This window comes from Cydia strobilella, chromosome 2 (genome assembly GCF_947568885.1).
Source record: "Cydia strobilella chromosome 2, ilCydStro3.1, whole genome shotgun sequence".
NCBI classification, from domain to species: domain Eukaryota; kingdom Metazoa; phylum Arthropoda; class Insecta; order Lepidoptera; family Tortricidae; genus Cydia; species Cydia strobilella.
The window spans coordinates 30,043,813-30,071,278 of NC_086042.1; the positions used below are offsets into that span (position 1 = coordinate 30,043,813).

General features: G+C 37.1%; 1 protein-coding gene and 2 non-coding genes across 3 annotated transcripts in view; 1 reads left to right on the top strand and 2 right to left on the bottom strand.

Moving 5' to 3' along the window:
- LOC134755215 (electron transfer flavoprotein beta subunit lysine methyltransferase-like) overlaps positions 1-27,466 on the bottom strand; it is a 47,531-nt gene continuing 20,065 nt past the window's right edge. The window contains exons 2-5 of the mRNA XM_063691741.1: positions 17,621-17,808; positions 2,477-2,607; positions 802-980; positions 1-167 (exon numbers count right to left, since the gene is read on the bottom strand). Of these exons, the coding sequence (XP_063547811.1) occupies positions 24-167; positions 802-980; positions 2,477-2,607; positions 17,621-17,808 (642 nt within the window). The 3' untranslated portion in view covers positions 1-23. The remainder of the gene's footprint in view (positions 168-801; positions 981-2,476; positions 2,608-17,620; positions 17,809-27,466) is intronic.
- Trnaa-ugc (transfer RNA alanine (anticodon UGC)) lies at positions 2,380-2,451 on the top strand. Its single transcript has one exon. It is a non-coding gene; the product is annotated as a tRNA-Ala (tRNA).
- On the bottom strand, positions 4,262-4,380 carry LOC134755519 (5S ribosomal RNA). Its single transcript, XR_010129065.1, has one exon. It is a non-coding gene; the product is annotated as a 5S ribosomal RNA (ribosomal RNA).

The following is a 27,466-nucleotide window of genomic DNA, read 5'->3' on the forward strand; positions in this document are numbered from 1 at the left end:
ACATTTAATTTATGTAATAAACTTCATTTAATATCGAGCTGCCACAGCGTGGTATCCGCGAAGCCTCGATTTTCCAAACAACTGTTTGGCGGTAACTTGTACGTGGCCAGTCGCGTCAATCCGCTGCGGCGTGTGAGACCGTGGCGCCCTGGGTCGCCTATTAGGATCTGAAATATGTATTTATTAAACTTTATTGCACAAATTTAACAAAAAAAAGGTATTTACCTTAAGGCATTCAATCAGCAGCAGCGGATAAACATAAAATTTTAGTTTTGTGCAGACTATCCATAATTCCATACTAATCCATACTAATATTATAAATGCGAAGGTCTGTCTGTCTGTGTGTTCCCTCTTCACGCTTAAACCGCTGAATCGAATTAGATGAAATTTGGCATAGAGATAGGTTGAGTCCCTGAGAAGGACATAGGATAGTTTTTATCCCGAAAATCATCCCTTAAGAATGTAAAAAGCGGGGTGGAATTGAGATAATTAATGAAGTGCCTGCTACCGTGGTGCCTTTTAGAGTCATGAGCCAATCAAATAGTGTCGCAGCGAACTCCGTGTCGTAGAACATGTCGCCGACGAGCAGCGTGTCGCAGGTCGCAGTGAGGCTTGTCGCCGATGAGGTTGGCGGCGATTTAGTATTTAAAGTATTTACCGTGGTGCCTTTTAGAGTCATGAGCCAATCAAAGAGCGTCTCAGCGAACTCCGTGTCGTAGAACAGGTCGCCGACGAGCAGCGTGTCGCAGTGAGGCTTGTCGCCGATGAGGTTGGCGGCGATCTAGTATTTTAAGTATTTACCGTGGTGTCTTTGAGAGTCATAAGCCAATCAAATAGTGTCGCAGCGAACTCCGTGTCATAGAACATGTCGCCGACGAGCAGCGTGTCGCAGTGAGGCTTGTCGCCGATGAGGTTGGCGGCACTGGTTGTTACGGAAACCCCGTTGAGAGAGGCGTTGATAAAAGTGGCTTCTAGGGCGTCTGAAATTATACCTAATTCGTTATAACACAGATAGATATAACTCCGTAATAGATGGATACAGTCTAAGGAAAAAACGTGCCTCGAAAATCAAGAAAATTCGATTCTCGTTCAGAGGGCGCTACTAGCTTTGGCCAACTGTCGTATAGATGGCGTTGACGGTTTCGTTTGTTATTTAACAATTTTAACGCATATCACTGAAAGAACATGGGTCAAAATCATAAAAATAATTAATGCAAATAAAAAAAATCATTTATCTATATTTAAATACATTTTATCGTATTTTTATAAATATTTATTTTTAGTTTTAAAGTGTGTCGACAGATGGCAGTGAATTTACTGGGGTTACAAAATTTACTATGACAGTACCGCTCTAATATAAGTTACTCTATGGTTATAATAAATATTTTATTCTATTATTTACTCTGACAAGCCAACTTTGTCGGTAGAAAAAGGCGCGAAACTCGCGCGCATACATTTTTCGAATGTCTACTGACGAAGCTGGCTTGCCAGATAAAACTACAAGGTGGGCCAGTGATAAATGCATTTAATTTTTTTTTATAAATAATCAATTTTTATGTTTTTAAATAAAAATTATAATTAGAATTTGGGATAAAGAAATAAATTTTACAATTTAAAAATTAAATCATCAAGATGTCGTCCGTAGCGGTTGCGGCACTCTTCCAGTCTTGCTTGTAAATGTTGAAAGACTTTCGTTAGAAGTTGCGGAGATATTGATTGGATTTCTTGACGAATATTCTCCTTTAATTCTGCTGTGGTTTTGGGATTATTGGAGTACACTTTACTCTTTAAGTAACCCCACAAAAAGAAGTCTGCCGAAGTTAAGTCAGAGCTCCTGGGAGGCCAAGCAATGTCACCTCGCCTCGATATCAATTTTTGAGGAAACATTTCTCGCAAAACTTCCAGGGTCACATTACTAGTATGGCAGGTGGCCCCGTCTTGCTGAAACCATGTGTTATTGTTGTAACAATACTACGATTCGTGAAGTTTCGGAGCCAGGAAATCTCTTAACACGAAAGTCTTGTTAAGTCTTTCAAAATTTACAAGCAAGACTGGAAGAGTGCCGCAACCGCTACGGACGACATCTTGATGATTTAATTTTTAAAACGTAAAATTTATTTCTTTATCCCAAATTATAATTATAATTTTTATTTAAAAACATAAAAATTGTTTTTTTTTAATGCATTTATCACTGGCCCACCCTGTATAATAAACAATGAAATTAAATGCCCCACGCTAACTTTGCACAAACTTGACGATACCATACTATCAACTATCCATATTTGTTCCATACAACGTAGTATTTGGCATGAAAACTTAGCGTGGTGTAAAAATTATTGTCAACACAAGTGAATAGCTATTTCTGACTCATACTCAACAGGGGATGTAGCTCAGTGGTAGAGCGTTCGCTTTGCATGTGAAAGGCCCCGGGTTCGATCCCCGGCATCTCCAACTTTGTGTGTATTTTTTTACTTACATGGATCGATGTCATTGGCCAATACACTCTTCGCTTTCATTTTTGCTGCTGCAATGGCTCCAGCTCCACAGCCACACCCTAGGTCCAAAACTGTTTTGTTTTCGACGATTTTAGGATTGTCCAGAATGTATCTGTAAAATAAACTTTTCAACTAGATTTCGTTTTCTTTTCAATAGATTTATTTTTAAAAAGGTTTATTTTAGGTTTGCACGTAGAAATAAAGTACGAATTTTTAAATTTAGATTTGAATATAGCGCCATCTATTGATGTATGATTTTACTACAAGGCGGGTTAGGGTTACTAAGTCGTTTTCTATTCGACCACAGATGCCGCTATAAAAGTTTCTGCTATTCCGCAATAGATGTCAGTCATAACAAAAAGTGGAGGTGGTGGACCTCAAGAATTTTAACATTTTTAACGAAAACCTAGGTAAATTGAAAAAAAAAAATGTTTCCTTATGATTTTCTTCTAATAGTCGATTGATGGAGGAAATATGTGATTTTCGCGATTTATTTATAAAATCGTAAATTGGTTAACAAGATTTTTTTTAATACCTAGCTTTTTTAATGAATAATTTAATCAAAGATAGATATAACTCCGTAATAGATGGATACAGTCTAAGGAAAAAACGTGCCTCGAAAATCAAGAAAATTCGATTCTCGTTCAGAGGGCGCTACTAGCTTTGGCCAACTGTCGTATAGATGGCGTTGACGGTTTCGTTTGTTATTTATAAATTTTAACGCATATCAGTGAAAGGACATGGGTCAAAATCATAAAAATAATTAATGCAAATAAAAAAAATCATTTATCTATATTTAAATACATTTTATCGTATTTTTATAAATATTTATTTTTAGTTTTAAAGTGTGTCGACAGATGGCAGTGAATTTACTGGGGTTACAAAATTTACTATGACAGTACCGCTCTAGTATAAGTTACTCTATGATATAATATTGGTCGTTAGCCATATCGGCGCAATATTTCATCTCTATTAAAATGCCTAATTTATACTGTTTATACAAAAACCTATGTAAAAATCTGAATGTCCCTAATTTATTTAGCACTAACACAATATTCCAATTACCAATATAACTAGCCACCCTGAGAACTGTAACTTCATTAATTTTTCAATCAGTTTCGCTTTTTTAAGAGGCCCACGAGGGCTGGTTTTTAAAATTAACGGAAGAAGTATGAAACTGACTGAAACATTGTTCTACGAAGCTGATAATTAAGCGTCAAGGCCCGTTGAGAGTTTTCCGTGTTACCAAAGATAGATATAACTCCGTAATAGATGGATACAGTCTAAGGAAAAAACGTGCCTCGAAAATCAAGAAAATTTGATTCTCGATCAGAGGGCGCTACTAGCTTTGGCCTACTGTCGTATAGATGGCGTAAAGAACATGGGTCAAAATCACAAAAATAATTAATGCAAATAAAAAAAATCATTCATCCATATTTAAATACATTTTATCGTATTTTTATAAATCTTCATTTTTAGTTTTAAGGTGTAGATAGATGGCAGTGAATTTACTGGGGTTACAAAATTTACTATGACAGTACCGCTCTATCTTATTATATCCTCTTTGGTGTTACCCAGAAACACTAGATTATTTTTCATAATTTTTATTTTGAATGTAGCGTCCATATTTTTAATTTAAAATTTGTATCGGTTTTATTTCAAGTCGATTGAAAAAAAATCATAAAATCAAAATATTCTGGTAAAAATGTATGGTTTTTTTTTCTAAAATTGAAAAATAAAATCTGAGCAGATATTGAAAAGCAAAAAGCCAACGACACGAGGTGTTCCCAGGCGGTCACCCATCCAAGTACTGACCTCGCCCGACGTTGCTTAACTTCGGTGATCGGACGAGAACCGGTGTATTCAACGTGGTATGGACGTTGGCGACAAAACGAGTAAAAATTGTATACACAACACAGCAACTCATTCCTTCTTCCTACAAGTTGCTACAAGTATAAGGCTGCGTTTCCACCAGAAATGTACGAGGATACGTAGCGAGGGATGTGTTTATTAATAACCTCACGCATTTAATTAGATCTTAATAAACACATCCCTCGCTCTCGCTACGCATCCTCGCAGAGTAGTAGGTACTGTAGGGTAAATTCGCATTATTTGGTGACACGCCTAATTCGGTGATAAGTACAAGTTTTGAAGCATGACACCCAGGAAAGCTGTGAATTAAAATTAATTAAAGCTGCCTTTTAAATGGACCTCACGGCAAAGCCGCAGAAGCCGTGCATGAGGTCCCATTTAAAAGGCCCTAATTCACTAGCTTTCCTGTGTGTCATGCTTCAAAACTTGTATTACCGAATTAGGCGTGTCACCAAATAATGCGAAACATTGTCTAATGCCAAACATTGCATGATGTGAATAACTGCGATTCTTTAGAAACAGCTGTCGGACTTATTACTAGCAAAGATAGATATAACTCCGTAATAGATGGATACAGCATACAGTCTAAGGAAAAAACGTGCCTCGAAAATCACGAAAATTTGATTCTCGATCAGATGGCGCCACTAGTTTTGGCCTACACTCGTATAGAGGGCGTTGACTGTTTCCTTTGTTATTTATAATTTTAACGCTTACCAGTGAAAGAACATGGGTCAAAATCATATAAAAATAATTAATGCAAATAAAAAAATCATTTATCCATATGTAAATAAATTTTATCGTATTTTTATAAATATTTATTTTTAGTTTTAAAGTGTGTCGTCAGATGGCAGTGAATTTACTGGGGTTACAAAATTTACTATGACAGTACCGCTCTAGTATAAGTTACTCTATGTTACTAGGTGCCATTATTAGGAGTTGGATATTGTTTGGAACTTACAATATTCAGCAAGCAAGTACATGCAGAGTGGTATACCTACACAGTATGTTTCCCATCGGTTCTAATTTCTAATTAATTCAATCATCATCATTGAAGTAAAACTTCTTTAGGCTCAGATTTTTCTGAAGGAAGTAACGCTCAGAATTCTATAGTCTATAGTAGATATAAGTTTCCGCTATTCAAAAATAGTAAATGTCATAATCATATCATAGTTTTCATATACAACTTCTACCTATTTTATAAGAATATGCACGGTGAATTTCTCCGTATCGAAACCAATTTCCCTGAATTTTGATAACCTAACTAACAGGTCTAGATAGAATATAGGCCAAATATGGACTTTGCCGAATACGAATATTCGGTTCAGCTCATACCGAACCGAATATTCGGTTGGGTTAAAACTGCCTAAAACGCTGAAAACAAGTACTGGCCTCCGCAATACAGGCTTGCCCAGTGCGGGGACCACCGATACCAAGTTGGCATAGCATGTTAAGATAAGTTTCTTACATAGTAAATTAGTGAATAAGTCTGTAAATATAGGTTACTTAATAAGTTTATTGTACCTACTTATCTTAAACAAATATTCATTTTTTTCATTCAGGTCCGCGGTCTGTACTCATATTACTCATAACGAGTTTTTGACCCTTCTCTTCCCGACCGATCGGGAATGTTTATGAAAAGAAACGAAAACGTCTCATATCTCATACCAGTCATACCTGCGGGCTTAGCACGGTAGCATTTTTATCGCCTATCACGTTCTAACAAGTGCGAAAGTGACAGGCATAAGTGACAGGTGATAAAAATGCAACCATGCTGACACCGATCGCGAAGTGCTTCCGCGCTAACTAGCGGACGCCATTAAAAAAATGTTTATTCGTTAAATATTCGGCAATTCGAACCGAACTATTCGACCGAATACGAACAACGAATAATTACCGAATATTCGGCCCATCTCTACAGGTCGAAATGAAAGCCTGCTCCAGCTGTCACCCGGCCGCCCACCGACCTATATTCAAATTTTCTCTGAACTGAAGCTTTCTCAGAACCAACTGGCATAGGTATAGTGCATATGCATATTCCGTGAATCCTAATTAGAGAAAGCACTCGGAAATTGGCTGAATGGCTAATAGATAGCCTAATTCTCTTGGAAAGTTAGTGAGGGAATAAAATAAAACATACTCGCGCAAGTAGGTGCATGATTAAAATATGAAAATTACATAATTTATGGAGACTAATTATTAACCTATATTAGGAAAGAAAATTTATTAATACCCAATGCTCAGTCAACGTAACATAATACCTTTAATTTGCCTTTAATAAACCTTCCCAAACTTTTCGGCCCAACTTTGACTGATTTGAAAAAAGCGATTACTTACCAAATACCTTACCTATCTAATTTAAATAAATAAATAATCGGAAAATCCCTTTTTCCAGTTTTTGAAGTACACTTAGCATAAAGCTACTCGTGAATTACATCAATCATAATCTACAAATTTGTCGACCCCCTGACATTGGATACCAAGTCCTTACCTTACCTTAGTCAGTCGATGACACAATTCTCCGAAGGTCGCGGACTCGCGGCCTTGACGCACGCGACCTTGAACTTGCCATAGAGAAGGCTTGTGAAAATCAAAGGAGAGGCGCGGGTCGCAACGATAGAGAAACATTTTCTTCTACTCTGATCTTACCTATAGAGTGTGTAAGTCTACGCCACTCCCTTGGTCCCCCTTATTTTTAAGTCAAATATCTATAGACCTGACTAATTTTCTTAGTGTGTCAGGTTTCCTGTCTCCAAAGATAGATGTCTCTAAAGGCAGCGGGTATGCTAAGTGTGTTTACATGGCCACAGATTAAGTAAATATATGTGTACGATGTAAATTATTATGTTTAATGATCTTTTGTTTTAGCGCCTTGTTTAAATAACTTAGAGCACTTCAATTCAAATTCTTTGTAGTTTTACATGTATGTAAAATGTATAATTATTGGTGCAAAGAATATTTACATGCGTCTTTACTGATTTCAGCGAACCAGCCAGTTGCTAGGGCAACCAGGTGTCGGCCACATTAGTCAGCCCAGTCGGAAGACATAATCCCTGATAATCCTCAGTGACTCAGTCCTTCGGTCAAAGCTCGCAACCTTCAACTTTTCAGTACAGGTCGAAATCTTAGCAGGGTGCAGGGGTGGTAAAAGCAGTTACCCGACCGGCAAAGATAAATGTGAATGTATTTTTTTTTTATCACAAAGTACACAACAATTGAGCGAGTCTTTTCTTTGTGGATTGCGGATAGATTTTGCCAATCATATAACGACATCGTAAAATATAATTTTAATTATCCTATAGGATATTGGCCTAAAAGCCAATGACGTTTTTTGTCAACGGGCAGAATTAAAATCGATTATCTTAGGGTGGAGACTGCTATAGTTATTGGCCCCTCTATAGTAATTGGCTAATTGGCCACTCCATAGTAAGGCAGAAAGAAACAAGTCAATTGAAGTCTTATTGCCAAGAGTGGCCATTACTACGGAGGGGCCAATAACTATAGTAGCTAGTCGCATTCTCGAATCTCGCCGTTGGTAGAAAAGAAGCTTTAAGCACTTAATTTGTGACATTTTCAACCAAAAGGTACCACATTGTCGGTTGTCGATATGGTTGATTTCAAATTGAAGCTATATGGAAATAGCGCCTTATTGACAACCGACAATAAGTACCCGTTTGGTTGAGATTGGCACATTTGGCAATTACAGATTGGTTACCAAGGCAACCGTAAGGTCGTCGTTACTCAGCTGTGGCCTGTGAGTCGAAGGTGACATAATCCCAAGGTCGCCCTTGCGCTCGGTCAACGGTCTTTGCGACCTTCAAATTTACACCACGAGTCGCAAATGTCGCGCAATTTCAGGGTGATGCTTGATGTTGCAATGGGGTTGTGATATTTAAATGCAACTTGTTCGGCGGTCTAATTGTGTGCAGATCATTATGAACACTTCTCCCATGTAGCTACAGCTGTTTGTTCAACATGAGTCAGGTTTGACATAGTTCCTGCGAGCCGCGCCCCCGGCGACCAATGTTAGAGGCCGAAGCCTTGAACTTGTAGAGTGGGAACCGCTGAGTAACAACTGCCGAGAAAATCTTCTTTTCAGCTTCAGATAATCAGTTTGCAGATAATTGTGGACACTTCTCCGGTATAGCTACAGACTACAGATGTTTGTTCAACATGACATGAGTCAGGGTTGACATAGTCTCTACGAGCCGCGCCCCCGGCGGGCATTGTTCGAGGCCGAAGCCTTGAACTTGTAGGGTTGGGAAACACAGTAGGTAGAGTAATCACTGAATCAGCTAAGCGAATTTTATAGTAATGTTATTCAGACCATATGCTACTTCTTAAAGAGTTCTTAGGGGGTAAGCCTCTGTAAGGGTATCGGTGTAACTCGCAATAAAATATACTAAAACAGAAAAAAAAAAAATACAGCGCAAGGCAAGGGTTTGAGATACCTACTCGGGAATCTCGGGATCGAGAAAAGTCTGTTTTCTTTCTGTTCGTCTTAGGAGTTACACCTCAAATAACTCAAAATCCTAACATAATTTGAAGGTATTTATATAAGATCGAAATGTGATCACAATGAATCCATTTGTGGAGCTTTGTATTAATTTGTCTGTCTGGACAGAGGCCAGAGGCCGGTCACCCACAAGATGGACAGACCAGCTAAAATACTCATCTTCTAGGTTTTGCTCTATAGTGAACGGTGGACAGAAGCCGATGGAGGCAAATCATACACTCCAAAAGTATGTCAGATGGTGATGACCATGATCCTCAGTCATGAGGAAACAACCAGAGAGAGAGTATCAATTTGTGGGACTTGCGGTACTGTTCGCTAATAGTTGTGTTGTGGCAAATTGGCCTCGTAACAACAGCTTACCCGATTTCAAGGAATTCGTAATTCGGTTAGGTATTAGTTATTCGATGGAATCCAAATTGTTTTCTTCGTAATATTGTATGTAAATTATTAATTTTCTATTTGTATGGCTAAGTACCTGTCACTATACATGCCTAAAAACTAACAAGTAAGTACTTAACTAAGCAAATGTAAAGAACTTTAAATTCGTTACGTTACGACAACATTTTACGTATAGTAGGAGAAAAGAGGAGTTTGTTAAGAACTATAGATAATAGAAGAGGAAAGATGCTTGGGCACCTGATACGACACGACGAATTTATCAAAAACACCATAGAAGGGAAAGTTGAAGCAAAGAGGAAGGAGGGAAGACCAAGGAGAGCGTACATGCATCAAATAAAGGAAAAACTCAACGTCGTGTCGTATCAGGCTGTCAGAGAGTAGGCAGAGGACCGCGAAACATGGAAATTGCTCCACCGACAAGAGACTTACTCTTAAATATATGATGATGACGACAACATTTAAAAAAAAATCTCTCAGGACTGGAAGAATCCGCTTATAGAATATCATCAGTCATTAGTCTAACTCGCTAAAAATATGATTCTCTCTCTGCTCGTTCCGTCATGTCTGAAGATCGTGGTCAGTGTCAGGGTTGCATCTGGAGCGGATGATCTGCCTCCACCGGTTTCTGTCCAACGCGTCATTCACGACCGTGTAGAAAGCATATGACGAGTCTATACGCGTAAACGGTACAACGCTTTGCGCGTTCAATATAATAACGCGTGCAGGGTGCTGATGGGGCTGCCTAGGTTCTGTAGCGCGTCAGGGATGTTCGCGGAGGCGCGGGTAGACTGCTTCTACACCACTATGCGCAAGAGAGCAACCTCCCTGGTGCGCAGAGTCCGGGCTAGCTCCAACAGCATCCTGACCATGATTGCAGACAGGGTTGACGGTGTTTATTTGAACAACTGCTGCCTCATTCATGTGCGCAGGAACTTATAAATATTTAAATCTGTAAATAAATATCTAATACGGAATTGATAATTTTGCTGTTACTAACCGTAGTATAAGATTACCCATAAGCATTACTAACACTGATTGATCCTAGTGGGTCGTTGAATAAAGAATTTAATTTAAAAAAAAAATAACTTGATAAAGTGTCACATAACAAAAGAGTGACTACGATGACGAGGTCATTCATATTTAGATGATTCCGCGCTTCCATATTTTACCACAATACCTACATAAGTACATCCTGTAATTATTTTCAAATGATCTTATTGCACAATATCATGCAAATCAATACATAAGTAACTTTATACTCTACTCCTAATAGTCGTAATAAAAACAATTCAGATGTCTTGTTCTGCAAATGCCAAACAGATTTAAAATACTTTTTCTAAAGTCTATTTTATTATAACAATTGGAAAATACAGTGTTACATTACGCATAGAGTAACTTATACTAGAGCGGTACTGTCATAGTAAATTTTGTAACCACAGTAAATTCACTGCCATCTGTCGACACACTTTAAAACTAAAAATGAAGATTTATAAAAATACGATAGAATGTATTTAAATATAGATAAATGATTTTTTTTATTTGCATTAATTATTTTTATGATTTTGACCCATGTTCTTTCACTGATATGCGTTAAAATTGTTAACTAACAAACGAAACCGTCAACGCCATCTATACGACTGTAGACCAAAACTAGTAGCGCCCTCTGAACGAGACTCAAATTTTCTTGATTTTCGAGGCACGTTTTTTCCTTAGAATGTATCCATCTATTACGGAGTTATATCTATCTTTGCATTACGCCTGATGCTAAAGGGGTCCACTTATCAGTCCGCCGGACGATATTGGCCTGTCAGTTGTGCGGAACTGTCAATTTTTTGTTCTAACTGACAGGCCGATATCGTCTGGCGGACCGTTCTTTCAAATGCAATTGCGCTGTTGTCGCCAATGTCGCCTCTTTCAATTGAACTATCCAGCAAATTAAACCGACTGTTTTTTGATCTAAAAGTTCCAAAACGCTTTTCAGAACCTTTTGCGTCCTCATTAGAAAATATATCACCAAATGTCTTGTTTTCAGTTTACGAATGAGGGCTATCGTTTTTTTGCTCACCAGTTGGCGCCTCTGTTTTTTTTTTTTTATCCTATCTGGCTTTTACTCCCCGCAATTTTGCACGGGGTGAATTTGCCAATGTCGGTTTTTGACTTTCACGGCGCCTCTGTTGATGGTGGTCCAAAAGACTAAAGAACAGCTGTCAGTCATTGAAGTGACAAGTGACATTTGACATTTCGAACTATGGAAAAGACCACCATCTACACTAGCGCCCCTAGCGGCGAATTCATACGCGTTAGCCATCATTTTTTCCAAGAATTTATATCCCTAGTATGACTCACTAGCATATTCTCGAATTTCAGGATGACTCATACCGGTAGAATTATTAGTTATTCTGTGCTCATACTTACTGTCCCTTTCTTTCACTCTTTCATCTGCATACACTAACACACACACAAACCTCTCTTTCGCACTCACAGCGAAGTCATATTTCTCTCTCCGTCCACAATGTCCTGAATATTTAGCCCTATCCTTTTCTTTAATATGTGAAAGTTAGGTCGTCCTTGTCTTGCGAGTCCTTCAATGACTCATGGGAAGGAATTTAGGTTGAACAGTCGACGTCAAAAATATGTAAACGATTCAGAACCTTATTTCGTAGTTATAAGGTGGAATATGAATAGAATGTTTAGTATAATAACATTACGTATCTTTTCATTGAAAAGGTAAAAATTATCTAATCAAGATGGTTCATTTATGGTACTTTTCTTACTTAAAAGGACTAATTTATTATAATTAATTGTATAGCTAACTTTATTATTTACTTAATTTCCAGACAAAATAACTAAGACAATCATAAACTCAAAGCTCTAGGAGTGAAAGACCTAATGCAATTACATACTTTAAAATAATTATAAGACCCCAGGCACAGATTAAAGTCTAAATACAGATACATCCGCGTCCATATGTCCAATTGTTGTTATCTTTAATCATGAATTAATTATCAAAACAATACAACATTGGAAATCGTTTGTTTTGTATCATTCGAAGAAATCCTCGTTAAGGTATTATTCAACAATTCCCTTATCAATAATTCACAGATAAGGCGATTTGTAAAACCCCAGGCGGGTGACTCACAAGACAACTCCATTACAATGTCAACCTTAATTAACACAAATAGAGTTCAGTTTTGTTTGAATCGATAACTGTATCATGTTGCATAGAAAGGTCACGGATAGGTAGTTGAATTTCAACTTTATATCTGATGATATAGAGTTTGGACTGGCTTGTATGGTTTGCGGTCTCGTGAGATGTGAATTTTTCTAAGAATTTTCATTCATGGATAAAGTTATTATGGATTATGGACTGCTGCTGCTGTCGTGTCGTGCCTTGCTCTGGACCATTCATTAAGAACTTCTCAATGCCATGTTAAAATGTATAGAGTCGGACTATAACTGTGCATTTGCTATGACAAAGTGTGGCAATCTCATAATGAGATTCAAATTCAAATTGGATCTAATTCTGAACGCTGCTGGCACGAGATCTTATCTGCCAAATCTGTTAAAATTATGTCGTGTCACCTAAACTAATTTGTGTTTAACAATTGATTAGGATTATTTGCATTTGGGAAGGTGGATTAAGATACCTACATATATCTAATCAATACCAAAGAGGATATAATAAGACAGAGCGGTACTGTCATAGTAAATTTTGTAACTTCAGTAAATTCACTGCAATCTATCGACACACCTTAAAAATAAAAATGAAGATTTATAAAAATACGATAAAATGTATTTAGTAGTAGTAGTAAACTCTTTATTGTACAAATATACATATTAAAAATTACATGGTACAAATAGTAAGATGTACAAAGGCGAACTTATCCCTTTGAACCCCTTTAAATATGGATAAATGATTTTTTTTATTTGCATTAATTATTTTTATGATTTTGACCCATGTTCTTTCACTGATATGCGTTAAAATTGTTAAATAACAAACGAAACCGTCAATGCCATCTACACGACAATAGGCCAAAGCTAGTAGCGCCCTCTGATCGAGAATCAAATTTTCTTCATTTTCGAGGCACGTTTTTTCCTTAGACTGTATCCATCTATTACGGAGTTATATCTACCTTTGTCAATACTAATTAATCAATCAAATATGTATTTTCTTAAAGCACAGTTGCATGCATGCAAATACAGTTCAATTCACTTATAATGAGAACAGAAGATGAAAAAATTAGAGCAAACTGATACAAAAATATGTAACATAGAGACCATGCTATAGAATAAAAGAAAGAAAAGAGGCTGTGGAAAACCAAAGCAACGGACGCGAACGATGTAAAGACATACCAGGAGCGCTAAACAGTAGCAGAGACGCAGAATGATTGTATGTTATTATTGCCAAGAGTAGAACTTAAATGATGATGAGATAGATCTAATTTATATATTTTTTGGGGTAGTGGTAGTTCTAAGTCTTTCTTGCATTTCTAGTGGCAAAAGAAGTATCCCAGTAGCTTCTTGCCGCTCTTCTCTCCAACTGTAAACAAAACCCACCCATCCAACAATAATGCTTTGCTTGCTTTAACATTTTCGGGGAAGTTTAAATTATAGGTGCTATAACTATTTACGGGTTGATTTATGGCAAGGATAACATTAAATAAAACTATGAAAACGGATTATATCGCGTATATTGAATTTATAATACATCCCGACGTTTCTAACCCTTATACAGCGTTCGCGGTCAACGGGTGACTGAGGAAAAACTACAAAGTGCAAAAATAAGGCTGGTTGTACATGCAAAATCGGTTCATAAGGCCAGCCTTAAAGTTTATAGTCTATGATGGTTTATTTTTAGTATATGGGTATTTTTGCACTTTGTAGTTTTTCCTCAGTCACCCGTTGACCACGAACGCTGTAAAGGGTTTGAAACATCGGGATGTATTATAAATTCAATATACGCGATATAATCCGTTTTCATAGTTTTATTTCATGAGTAACTATCGCGGTAACCGAAGACAATATTAAGGATAACATTAGTCAACAAGATCAAAGTTTCCTTATCCCTAATCAGATTCAAAATATATTTTTTACGTAAGTATGTTTCCAAGCTAAAGCCAGACGCATAAGGTACGCAAGTGGAATCCAAAGAGTGCGTTACGCAGATCTTCCACAGAGGATATTGACAATATTGAGGAAACCGGTCGGAAAAACCCGGTAAGTTATGCTAAAACGACGGCAAGTTTACCTATACTATACAGTAATTGTATGCTTCATGTATAGTTGGCGTCAGTTTGTAATATTTTAAAGTCTTTCACATTAAAATTCACCCGTTCCATGTACTCTTAATAACCCTGATTGTGTCAATTGTGTGGCAAAATCTGTTGACTACGAGTAACTAGTCCAATAACTTCAGAATTAGAGAATAAATGCCGGCTTTTAGCTGTAACAAATTCATCTGTCTGACTCTGATCTCAAGTCCCTTTGTTCTGGTAGAAGGGCCCCAGAAAAGATTTGATTGTCGCAGAGCCACGTAAAACAATGCGAATACTGGCACAATAATGACAATATCCGGAAATAAAATGGATACCAATATATCGTGAGATATGGCTACAGATTTTGGTAAAGGGGTTTTGCAAAATTCAAGGTAAAGGTATAAAATAGAAAATAAGTAAATGAATTAAAAATACCCAACCCGATTATGACGGTGACACAGTTGTTGTGCATAGCCCCAGACATAGTATGTGTGCATAACTGATTAATATTTTCAAGTCGACTATACATACATACAGCTAATTTGCATTTGCATTAAACGGGGAACTACGAGTACACTAGCACTGGACTCATTTTCCCACATGAATATTAATGATTTCGAGCTGTTGCTAGCTGTGATGGTTTAAGCTTTAATCTTTCAACGTCAATATGGGAATGGGGGTGATAGTTGTTCAAATCATTGTATGAACGTTACTATAAAAACTTATCTTTTCTGCTAGAGCTCACCTCTCCTCTCCACTATCTGCCGCGGGAGAACTGTGAGCTTCTTCGGATACTTGGGCTTGGCCTGATAGCCTTTTACTAATGTGTTGCAGAAAGTTGTTTATTAGAATTTTGTATTGCATAACATTACTTGGTAGAATATCTTTTCGCATAATATTATTTGGCGGAAAACCCTTATCTAACCCACTAAGAAAATTCTGCGAATATTTATGCGAAAGTATCATTCGACTAAAAGTTTTTCTGCGATACGACTGCGTTTTATGCGAAGTGTATTTCTGACAAATAATATTCTCAACACACACGACATGTTGCGCGAGTGAGTAAATAAATAAATAATAAATAAATAAAATAAAAATGTTATTTATTTAGGTATCAACCCATTACATAAAGAATAATTATTGTATTATTCTAATTTATACATAAAACAAAACAAAACAAGTGAGTCTAAACCGTGAAATTATTTAATGTTAGTATGTCTCACAACAGTTTAAATTCGATTAAATAATATTCTGCCAGATGAGGGTAACATCCTTCAATATGCATTGCTCGTCGGTCCAGTAAACACGCATTACACTTTTTTTTACAATTTATTGTAAAAACGATATACAATTCAAATAATATTTAACATTAGTTTATTAGCAAAACTACATTTCCCAATATCAGTGCTATATCCTATTGTCTTCCTTCGATTCTGTCTGAGTTTTTTCAGAAAGGTCAACATTTTTTTTGCACTGACAATGACAAGTAACAATGGATTTGGGTTTTACCACTGGTGTACGTAAGTGATTAGTAAAATTACCGATTTGTCGACCCGTGCACTTCAATTGTTTTTTTTTTTCGGGTAAATGTCAACCGAAGTTGGGTTTTCACATTCGCATCCAAAAGTTTGTTTTATCTTGAGAGTTAAAGGTTATATATATATACGTTTTTTTTTACTATCTGTTAGTCTTCTAGTTTTCTACATAATGAAAAGGGAATGTTATATTTATGGCTTTGGCGTTGTGCTATTTAAAGTTATAAAATAAATAATTACGGGGCTCTAAAGATAAATACCCGATGCCAAAGGTGTCTAATTAGCCTCATGCATGAAGTTTATATTTTAACGAAATATGTTTTAATCGGATGTTTGTTACCGTTATATCATGTTACAAATGCATTTCCGTTTTTAAATTACCATTTAATTACTTAAAATTATAAATAAAAAGTACAAAAATTTGCCCGCGAAAAGCTAGTGAGCGAAACGCTCGAAACGCCACGTGACGTCACGCGTTCGACAGTCATTAGTAGCAAACGTCAGTTGGGCCGCCCAACGTGTGACGTCATTACGCTCTGTCGAATTCGCGCCAAAAATTATGAGCGTTTCAACCGCTCAAAAATTTTCAATATTTTAAATATTTTTTAATAAAATAATGTTAAGGTTTACAAAAGTATTTTTATCATTTCCGGTGTTCCAACGATATAAATTATGAATCCAAAAATAAAAATAAATTCATGCATGGAGCTAATTAAGAGTTTAAGAATGTAATACCTACTCAAAGATTGTTCATACAACTAAACCTTCTGGCAACATCATCATTATCTTTAATAGCATAACTAAAATGTCTAATAGACTGAGTAGAAACAAGGATTACTATTCAGGTTACTCATTTTTAATTTAAAGATTTGTCCTCGTTTGTTATCGTTATCTTATTATCTCTATGTGATGTGCTTCCACGGACTCGTGGATATCGATATCATTACTAATATTATAAAAATAAGCCATTATACTGATAATTATGTTATCAAGACAGATATATTATAATGTCAATATTTGCTATCAGTAAAGATTTCACAATGATTTCCATATATTTTATATTATCCCCGATCCCCGTTTGATTTTGTGGAGAGAATGAGTAAAAGCAGAGGCTAACAAAGAGAGTGTATAAGGGAGAAGTAGAAGCGGAAGTAGGAAGAGGGTAGACCTCGGCGCGGCGGACTTTCTCTGATCAGATCCGGGAAATCCCGAAGAAAGGCCAGGTCAAGAGCACCCTAAACCGGCGAGCGTGTATGATGTATGTTATGAAAGTGAAGGAAGCGAAAGAGGAATGTCAGGATCGTAGCAAGTGGAAATCCGTGGTTTCTGCCTACCCCTCCGGGAAATAGCTCCGTGTATTTTCACGCTGAGAAAGGCGGACAAATTCTCGAAGCTCATGTAGTCACTCCAACATAAAACGACATTTTAGCTACATGTGTTAGACATATAGTAAATATGGACATATGTGTGTCATGAGGAATCAAGTAAGAAGAAGAAGTTAGACATATATGCCTGGCGGATCAACCAGGCGAACTGATGGGCCTGACATACCTGGCTGTAGCCTGTCCTCCGGGCCAGTAGAACCCCCAGAAGGGGTCAGGGAAGGGCAGTTCCTCCCCTCTCGCCGTCCATAGCGGGCATTCTGGTGTGATCAGACGCAGTACCAGTTCTGGTGTGAGGTGCGCGCGCGACGATACCGTGTGTTGGAAGATAAGGGAGGTGACCTTACACCTGGACATCTGGAACAACATAGATTTACTAGGTTACAAAAGTAGTGTCAGGTATCAATGTCAGGGACTAAAGTGTTATTTAGTGATATTGTCTTCGGTTACCGCGATAGTTACTCATGAAATAAAACTATGAAAACGGATTATATCGCGTATATTGAATTTATAATACATCCCGACGTTTCGAACCCTTTACAGAATCGGGATGTATAATAAATTCAATATACGCGATATAATCCGTTTTCATAGTTTTATTTCATGTTATTTAGTGATTAATCGTTTGTAATATTCAGTCTACAAATCCCAAATACATTAAAAACGAATGAATGTCAAATAAATGACAAAAGTTCCAGTGCCTAGGGTTGGAATCAAATCAGCCCTGCGCATTTAACTATCGCGATTCGCGGTTGACGCCATAATCATTCGATAACCCAGTCGGTCATTCACTCATATAACAACTTCTCCAAGTATCTTAATTGCGAAGGCCGAAGGCCGAGCTCCTCTTAGGGCAGAAGGGCTGGAGCGTAATACAGATGCGCGCTTGCTGCAACATCACCAAGTATTCTAATTGTAAAGGTCGAAAGCCAAACTCCGCGTAGGGCCGAAAGCCCGGAGCATAACCCAGGTAGCAAAGTGACGTCAGCGACGTCATAATGACGTAATTATGGCGTCATAACGACGTCGCTGACGTCATAATGACGTATAAATGCTGTTAGGGAAGACAGGCTCGGTGCGCGCTTCTAACTTCCCCAAGCATCTTAAATACAAAATACAAATACAAAAAATAGTTTATTATCATAAAGGTTGTATCATAAATGGGTATAAAAAACCTACCTATAGTAAGTACCTCATACCTACTCATACTCACTTACTTGAAGAGTACTACCGGAGTTGCCAGGAATACAAATGTAATGTGTAATGTAAGTTTGTTTTTAGGGTTCCGCACCCAAAGGGTAAAAACGCGACCCTATTACTAAGACTCCGCTGTCCGTCTGTCCATCCGTCTGTCCGTCTGTCTGTCTGTCTGTCACCAGGCTGTATCTAGTGTATCTCATGAACCCGTAATAGCTAGACAGTTGAAATTTTCTCAGATGATGTATTTGTTGCCGCTATAACAACAAATACTAAAAACAGAATAATATAAATATTTAAATGGGGCTCCCATACAACAAACGTGATTTTTTGCTGTTTTTTTCCGTAATGGTACGGAACCCTTCGTGCGCGAGTCCGACTTGCACTTGACCAGTTTTTTGTTTCTCTTTTTTATCTGTATACTTTTGCCACGAATAAACTATTTCTATGATTTGAAATCTCTCTCTAGTCACGGAATGATTTTGCGTCGTTATCAGATGCTGTCACTTCACGGACGTTGAAGGCACACCCACTTTAATTGTTGACTTTGACGCTGCTGGTCTAAAATTAGCAGTACACATAAAAGTATCCTGTTAAGACTACAATATGTATCTAATGCCTAAGTAAGTATTATGTAGTTGCCTAGGTTTTTACGCAGTATGAAATATTCCATCAGACTTTATCTTTCATATTGTTGGATAAAGCCCACATCTTCCATATTGTTGGATAAAGCCCACGTAAACGAAATGAAGATGCTGCGGTGGGCGGGAGGGGTGACCAGGATGGACAGGGTGCGCAACGGGCACATACGGGGTAGTTTTAAGGTCGCGCCTATCACAGACAAAATGACAGAGTCCCGCCTTAGATGGTATGGCCATGTAATGAGACGCAGTGAAGACCATGTGGTAAAAATCGCTCTAAACTTACCAGAACGTAAGAAAGGTATCGGCCGCCCGCCATTGACCTGGTGGTCTAACATAGAGAGAGAGACCTCAAGAAAACCCAATTGCCAAAACCGACAATCCAGGACCGATGGGCCTGGCGCAGAAATGTGAGGAGAGCCGACCCCAGATAACGGGAGCAGGGATGGACAAAGAAGAAGATTGTCGAGGCAGGACAGGACCCTTTTTTGGAGGCTCTTTCTAGATAGGTCATGTTCTTTCGACATAGCTTTGTTATTAGTTACTAAGCTTTGTTAATAAGAGGATATAATATATAATACCCAGGTAGCAAAATGACGTCAGCGACGTCATAATGGCGGCATTATTACGTCATAATGACGTCGCTGACGTCATAATGACATCGCTGACGTCATAATGACGTATAAATGCTACTGGGGTAGGGTAGAGCGGTACTGTCATTAGTACATTTTGCAGCCACAGTAATTTCAGTGCCATCTATCGACACACGATTAAAACTAAAAATGAAGATGTATAAAAATACGATAAAATGTAATTATATATGGATAAATGTTTTTTTTTGCATTAATTAATTTTATATGATTTTGACTCATGTTTTTTCACTGATATGCGTTAAAATTGTTAAATAAACGAAACCGTTCCCGCCATTTATACGAGAGTAGGCCAAAGGTAGCCATTTGATCGAGAATCAAATTTTCTTAATTTTCCAGGCACGTTTTTTCCTTAGAATGTATCCATCTATTACGGAGTTATTATGTATCTATCTTTGGTATTACATGGTATTATTACCTTTACCTACATCTTGGCAGTTACCTTGTTTTGTTTGAGAAATCTAGAAAATAACTATTTGTAAATTCATCCATATATAAAATGCACACGAGGACGAAAGTATTACTTTATTTGTGTAAGATTTATTGTGAGCTCATTACCTATACTACAATTATGGGGATTTTAGTGATTTTAGATAATATATATACGATAAGATACAGCACGTGTAAGTTTAAACATTTTATGCAGATAGGTAAATATTTACTAGGCAATAACCTACATATCAGTTATTTACTAAATGAAAACTCAATTCACCAAATCACCAAGGAATTCCTCGCCAAAACACGCATCGATATGTCTACTACACGGTCTTACACGGATTGACTCACCCGCCTATTCAAACTAGCATTATCTACATCGCTATCTCTTTCACAGCCGTTTAAAGAAGGAGACAGAAGAACCGCAGGATACCGTGCTACGTCGCGTGCGACCGAGGTCATTGACATGGCCGGTGAGTCAGGTGCTATACTGATTAGAATAGTAGGAATAACTTTAGCCCTTATCAGAATGGAAATAGGACTCAGAATTGAAGTTAGTTTCTTTAAGTGTTGACTTTGATTGTGTTAATGAAGATTGTTCGCAATTTTATTCAAGTGTGCCTTACACTTCTAGAATCTAAAGGGGAAATAAAACTAATTAAGTGCTAAAATGCTTAAAGTGTTAATTAATATTTCTGCCTCCAATTTTAATAGTAAATTTCTACCTGTTTAAACAATAATACGTTCGTAAAGAAAATTATCACAAACAATTGAAAAAAAAAAAAAAAACTTTTTTGAAATTTATTTGTGGCAACGGATTATTTTCTTTCCTACATAGGACTACAGTTTCTACAGAAGATTCAAGTCTCTTGTTCCTTTTAGCCAACAAACGGTTGTTTTCTCTCTCACTCGAGCTTTTGTTTTTATTTTTACAAACAAACTCGATGGATCAACTAGACTCGTAACTAAAGAAAACAATTATAACCGCACTACGTTACCAACACTGGATATAGACGTAAGTACATAATGAGCTGTGGTCACCTATTATAAGTGGCTAAACATCAGTCAATGTCAATTATCCTTGTAACACCTATTACAATTTAATTAAAAAAAAAAATTCATGTAATAACAATTAGAAATACATATAAAACTTAAAAAACTAAAACTAAAAATAAATAAAACTAATCTTAAAATAAATACCTAAAAACTAATCCCCTGCGGCACGCGGCATGGTGCCGTAGATGCTGGCAGCATTTCCTCGCTGTATTGCAATGCTTACTCTTTGTGCGAGGAAGCTGCCAGCTCTACGATCACCAGTGACGTCTATAATTTTTTTAGCCAATTGCTTAAAAAATGAAGACGCATTCGGACCCCACGGGCCAAGGGTCTCGACCCCAAAAGGTACGAAATCGTATTCGGGGCCGAGACCCCTATATTTTGTCTTTTTTAATTTCTCAGCCGCCTCTGCCGCCGCGCCAACTTTTGCAGTAGTGCCGTGGAGATGAGACGGGGCTAGGGTGTCTACACATGTGACGTCCCACACCAGCACCCGTCCCATCTTCCACGGAACCAGTGACATTACATTACATTACTGTGATATGAAAAAAAAAAACAGAGAAAACAATTATAACCACTACGTTACCAACACTGGATATAGACGTAAGTATATATAATTACATTACTGTGATATGAAAAAAAAACTGAGAAAACAATTATAACCACTACGTTACCAACACTGGATATAGACGTAAGTACATAATTACATTACTGTGATATGAAAAAAAATCAGAGAAAACAATTATAACCACTACGTTACCAACACTGGATATAGACGTAAGTATATATAATTACATTACTGTGATATGAAAAAAAGATCAGAGAAAACAATTATAAACAAAACGTTACCAACACTGGATATAGACGTAAGTACATAATTACATTACTGTGATATGAAAAAAAAACACAGAAAACAATTATAACCACTACGTTACCAACACTGGATATAGACGTAAGTATATATAATTACATTACTGTGATATGAAAAAAAACAGAGAAAACAATTATAACCACTATGTCGTATATAGCTTTTAAGATATTTTTATTGTACGTTTTGTGATCCTCTAATTTTGTGTTTTATTATTGTGTAACTTTCTATGTCTTTTAATCATTGTGTGTTTATGTTTTATTTTTATATTTCGTGCATAGTTATAAGTCAATCAATGTGTATTATTAAGAATCAATGTCCCACAATAAATATTACCTATTCCCTAACTTTGTAAAATAGCGTAAGCTGATTGGCCAATAAATGGAAACTGACTCTGCACAACTCACCCACGTGACACAGTGGGCGGGGCGCGGTCGCGCTCTCATATAAATATGACTGCCCAACCTAGCCTCGTTAGTCCGTCAACAACCAGTCTTTCTACAACACCTCTACACTTAACATCTTATTAACCCTAAAATAAGTGTTCTTACTAACCCTCACATTAACCCGGTAACATGGTGGTGGTATTTCTGAGGTAATTGGCAGCGGTAGCTTCACTTCGGCCAGCGCGTTCCAGTCTTCGGCGTACGAGTTTCAAGAAAAACAGTCTACGCTCAACACACTACGTTACCAACACTGGATATAGACGTAAGTACATAATTACATTACTGTGATATGAAAAAAATCAGAGAAAACAATTATAACCACTACGTTACCAACACTGGATATAGACGTAAGTATATATAATTACATTACTTTGATATGAAAAAAAAACAGAGAAAACAATTATAACCACTACGTTACCAACACTGGATATAGACGTAAGTACATAATTACATTACTGTGATATGAAAAAAAAATCTGTTAAAACAATTATAACCACTACGTTACCAACACTGGATATAGACGTAAGTACATAATTACATTACTGTGATATGAAAATAAAATCAGAGGAAACAATAATAACCACTACGTTACCAACACTGGATAATTACATTACTGTGATATGAAAAAAAAAACAGAGAAAACAATTATAACCACTACGTTACCAACACTGGATATAGACGTAAGTACATAATTACATTACTGTGATATGAAAAAAAATCAGAGAAAACAATTATAACCACTACGTTACCAACACTGGATATAGACGTAAGTATATATAATTACATTACTGTGATATGAAAAAAAGATCAGAGAAAACATTTATAAACAAAACGTTACCAACACTGGATATAGACGTAAGTACATAATTACATTACTGTGATATGAAAAAAAAAACACAGAAAACAATTATAACCACTACGTTACCAACACTGGATATAGACGTAAGTATATATAATTACATTACTGTGATATGAAAAAAAACAGAGAAAACAGTTATAACCACTACGTTACCAACACTGGATATAGACGTAAGTACATAATTACATTACTGTGATATGAAAAAAATCAGAGAAAACAATTATAACCACTACGTTACCAACACTGGATATAGACGTAAGTATATATAATTACATTACTGTGATATGAAAAAAAGATCAGAGAAAACAATTATAAACAAAACGTTACCAACACTGGATATAGACGTAAGTACATAATTACATTACTGTGATATGAAAAAAAAAACACAGAAAACAATTATAACCACTACGTTACCAACACTGGATATAGACGTAAGTATATATAATTACATTACTGTGATATGAAAAAAAATCAGAGAAAACAATTATAACCACTACGTTACCAACACTGGATATAGACGTAAGTATATATAATTACATTACTGTGATATGAAAAAAAGATCAGAGAAAACAATTATAAACAAAACGTTACCAACACTGGATATAGACGTAAGTACATAATTACATTACTGTGATATGAAAAAAAAACACAGAAAACAATTATAACCACTACGTTACCAACACTGGATATAGACGTAAGTATATATAAATACATTACTGTGATATGAAAAAAAATCAGAGAAAACAATTATAACCACTACGTTACCAACACTGGATATAGACGTAAGTACATAATTACATTACTGTGATATGAAAAAAAAACACAGAAAACAATAATAACCACTACGTTACCAACACTGGATATAGACGTTAGTATATATAATTACATTACTTTGATATGAAAAAAAACAGAGAAAACAATTATAACCACTACGTTACCAACACTGGATATAGACGTAAGTACATAATTACATTACTGTGATATGAAAAAAAAAACACAGAAAACAATTATAACCACTGCGTTACCAACACTGGATATAGACGTAAGTATATATAATTACATTACTGTGATATGAAAAAAAATCAGAGAAAACAATTATAACCACTACGTTACCAACACTGGATATAGACGTAAGTACATAATTACATTACTGTGATATGAAAAAAAAACAGAACAGGACAAAAACCAATTAGGTTGCAATCGGCATCGCCCCCTTTAGAGATGTTCTGTTGGATTTAACGTGGAAAATGTTATCGTGTACAGTTCCATTCGTAAACTTGTAATATTATTGGTAAAGTAAAAGGCATTAGTTAAATAAGTTTTGTGATATCAGGTGTAGTAAGAGACAGACAAACTGTATGGTAGGAATTTTTATGTTGCTCCTTTTCGACCATAGTTTGGTTGTTTTTATCTAGCAACAAGAAAGTTTTGGCATATAGAAATGGTAACAGAAAAAGATTGGTTCTTCGAATATACGTGAATAAGTAGTTAGGAATGTGCCAAACATATCTAATCTAAAATAATATCTAATCTGTATAATAGTGAAGTTACGGACACGCTTCGTAAAATGTCGCTGATAAGATAAACATTTAAAACATACTTGTCGATATGTTATCAACTTATCACTGTATCAGATCAACTTGTGCTCCAGTCACAACTTGCAATTTATAAAAGATCAATACAACATTGATATTGATTATCAATCAACCTTTAATGTGCTTTTTAAGGTTCCGTACCCAAAGGGTAAAAACGGGACCCTCTATTACTAAGACTCCGCTGTCCGTCTGTCTATCTGTCACCAGCTATATCGCACGAACCATGATAGCTGGACAGTTGAAATTTTCACAGATGATGTATTTCTGTTGCCGCTATAACAACAAATACTGAAAAGTACGGAACCCTCGGTGCGCGGGTCCGACTCGCACTGAGCCTGTTTTTTCAACTTTCACTTCTTATCATCATATACATAATATACATATTCGTAGCGTTATTCCAGTTTTTGCAATACAAGGGCTCTCTAAAGGACCTAAGCCCTAGAATTTGCATGAGCGCTACCATGGCAATAATAGCTATACGTATAGTTAACGCTATCTCTACTGAGCTCGTTCACTTACCTGTACTAACAATGGCATTCTGTTAAACAAAAGTCATTATTTATTTTGTGTGAGCGCGTGGCCTTTGTGAAGGCCAGCGCTCACTCAAAAGAAATAATGGCTTTTGTTTAACAGAATGCCATTGTTAGTATTAGTACGTAAGTGAACGAGCTCAGTAGAGATAGCGTTAACTATAGTTTTTATGCTATCTGACCTTCAAACTGACATAAAAAACGACCTTATTGGAATTATTCCATTTTTCTCACGATTTCCTTAACCGGAAAGCAAATAGTAAGATTAGTAAGTATCAAATGATATTTCGTACAAGTTTAAAAAAAATGGTTTGGAAGTCTCACAGTCTTACGAATTACCGCCTTACCGTTACGACACCAACGCCATTTTACTATATTATGTCTTATACTATATTATGTCTTAAAATATGTGTCCGATTGTACAGATAACATGATGCTGAACTCTGGGGTGTTTAAATTACACATCAGGTTAGGATAGCTGGAACGGCGCGGATGTCGGCGACTGGCACGGCGGCGGCGCAGATAACATAGGGAATACTGAGAGGCGGTTTGTGATAGGAACTGGTGGGAGTAAAGTCCATGAGGGCGTTTAGAAAATATTGACAAAAATGTACATACCTACAGTGAAATTTGCTCAGTATTTATAACTAATATATATTACTATCAAGATCTGATTTCCCGTGAATACCTACGCCATTTCATACTGTCCCTGCAACTTCTTTTCGTATTTTTATTTCACGCCCTTGTTGTTGTTGTGACCCTTCAGAAGAGTTGGATTTTACTGAGATGGGCTTTGCACCATCCGTTAGAGGACGGCAATGAAAGAGAAGCTAGTGCATGCTATACGTCTAAGTATTCCGTCACTGACTGCTGCTCTCACAACTCCGCGTATAAGAATAAATGGAGTAAAATACAGAGCTGCATGTGATCACGGGTCACAGGTATGAATAACCAGTATCTAATAATGACCAAAAGACAAAGACTGATGAGACCGACTGGTCAAGATTGGTGGTATCGCGCGAGGGTAAACGTATCATAACGGTAGTTGAGGCTGGCGCGAGCAGGGCAACTGGGTCAAGGCTGCGTTACGCGAATACTAGACGAGTTGGACGTCACGACCACGAGGATGCCACAGGGTTTCGTTGCGAGAGGGTTAGAATATGAGGCCGAGGTGGTATCCGGTGGTAGTGGAGGTTACTGGTAATGAAGCGAGGGTAAACGTATCATAACGGTAGTTGAGGCTGGCGCGAGCAGGGCAACTGGGTCAAGGCTGCGTTACGCGAATACTAGACGAGATGGACGTCACGACCACGAGGATGCCACAGGGTTTCGTTGCGAGAGGGTTAGAATATGAGACCGAGGTGGTATCCGGTGGTAGTGGAGGTTACTGGTAATAAAGCGAGGGTAAACGTATCATAACGGTAGTTGAGGCTGGCGCGAGCAGGGCAACTGGGTCAAGGCTGCTTTACGCGAATACTAGACGAGTTGGACGTCACGATCACGAGGATGCCACAGGGTTTCGTTGCGAGAGGGTTAGAATATGAGACCGAGGTGGTATCCGGTGGTAGTGGAGGTTACTGGTAATGAAGCGAGGGTAAACGTATCATAACGGTAGTTGAGGCTGGCGCGAGCAGGGCAACTGGATCAAGGCTGCGTTACGCGAATACTAGACGAGATGGACGTCACGACCACGAGGTTGTCACAGAGTACAGTCACGTTCTTAATTCCAACCATTCTC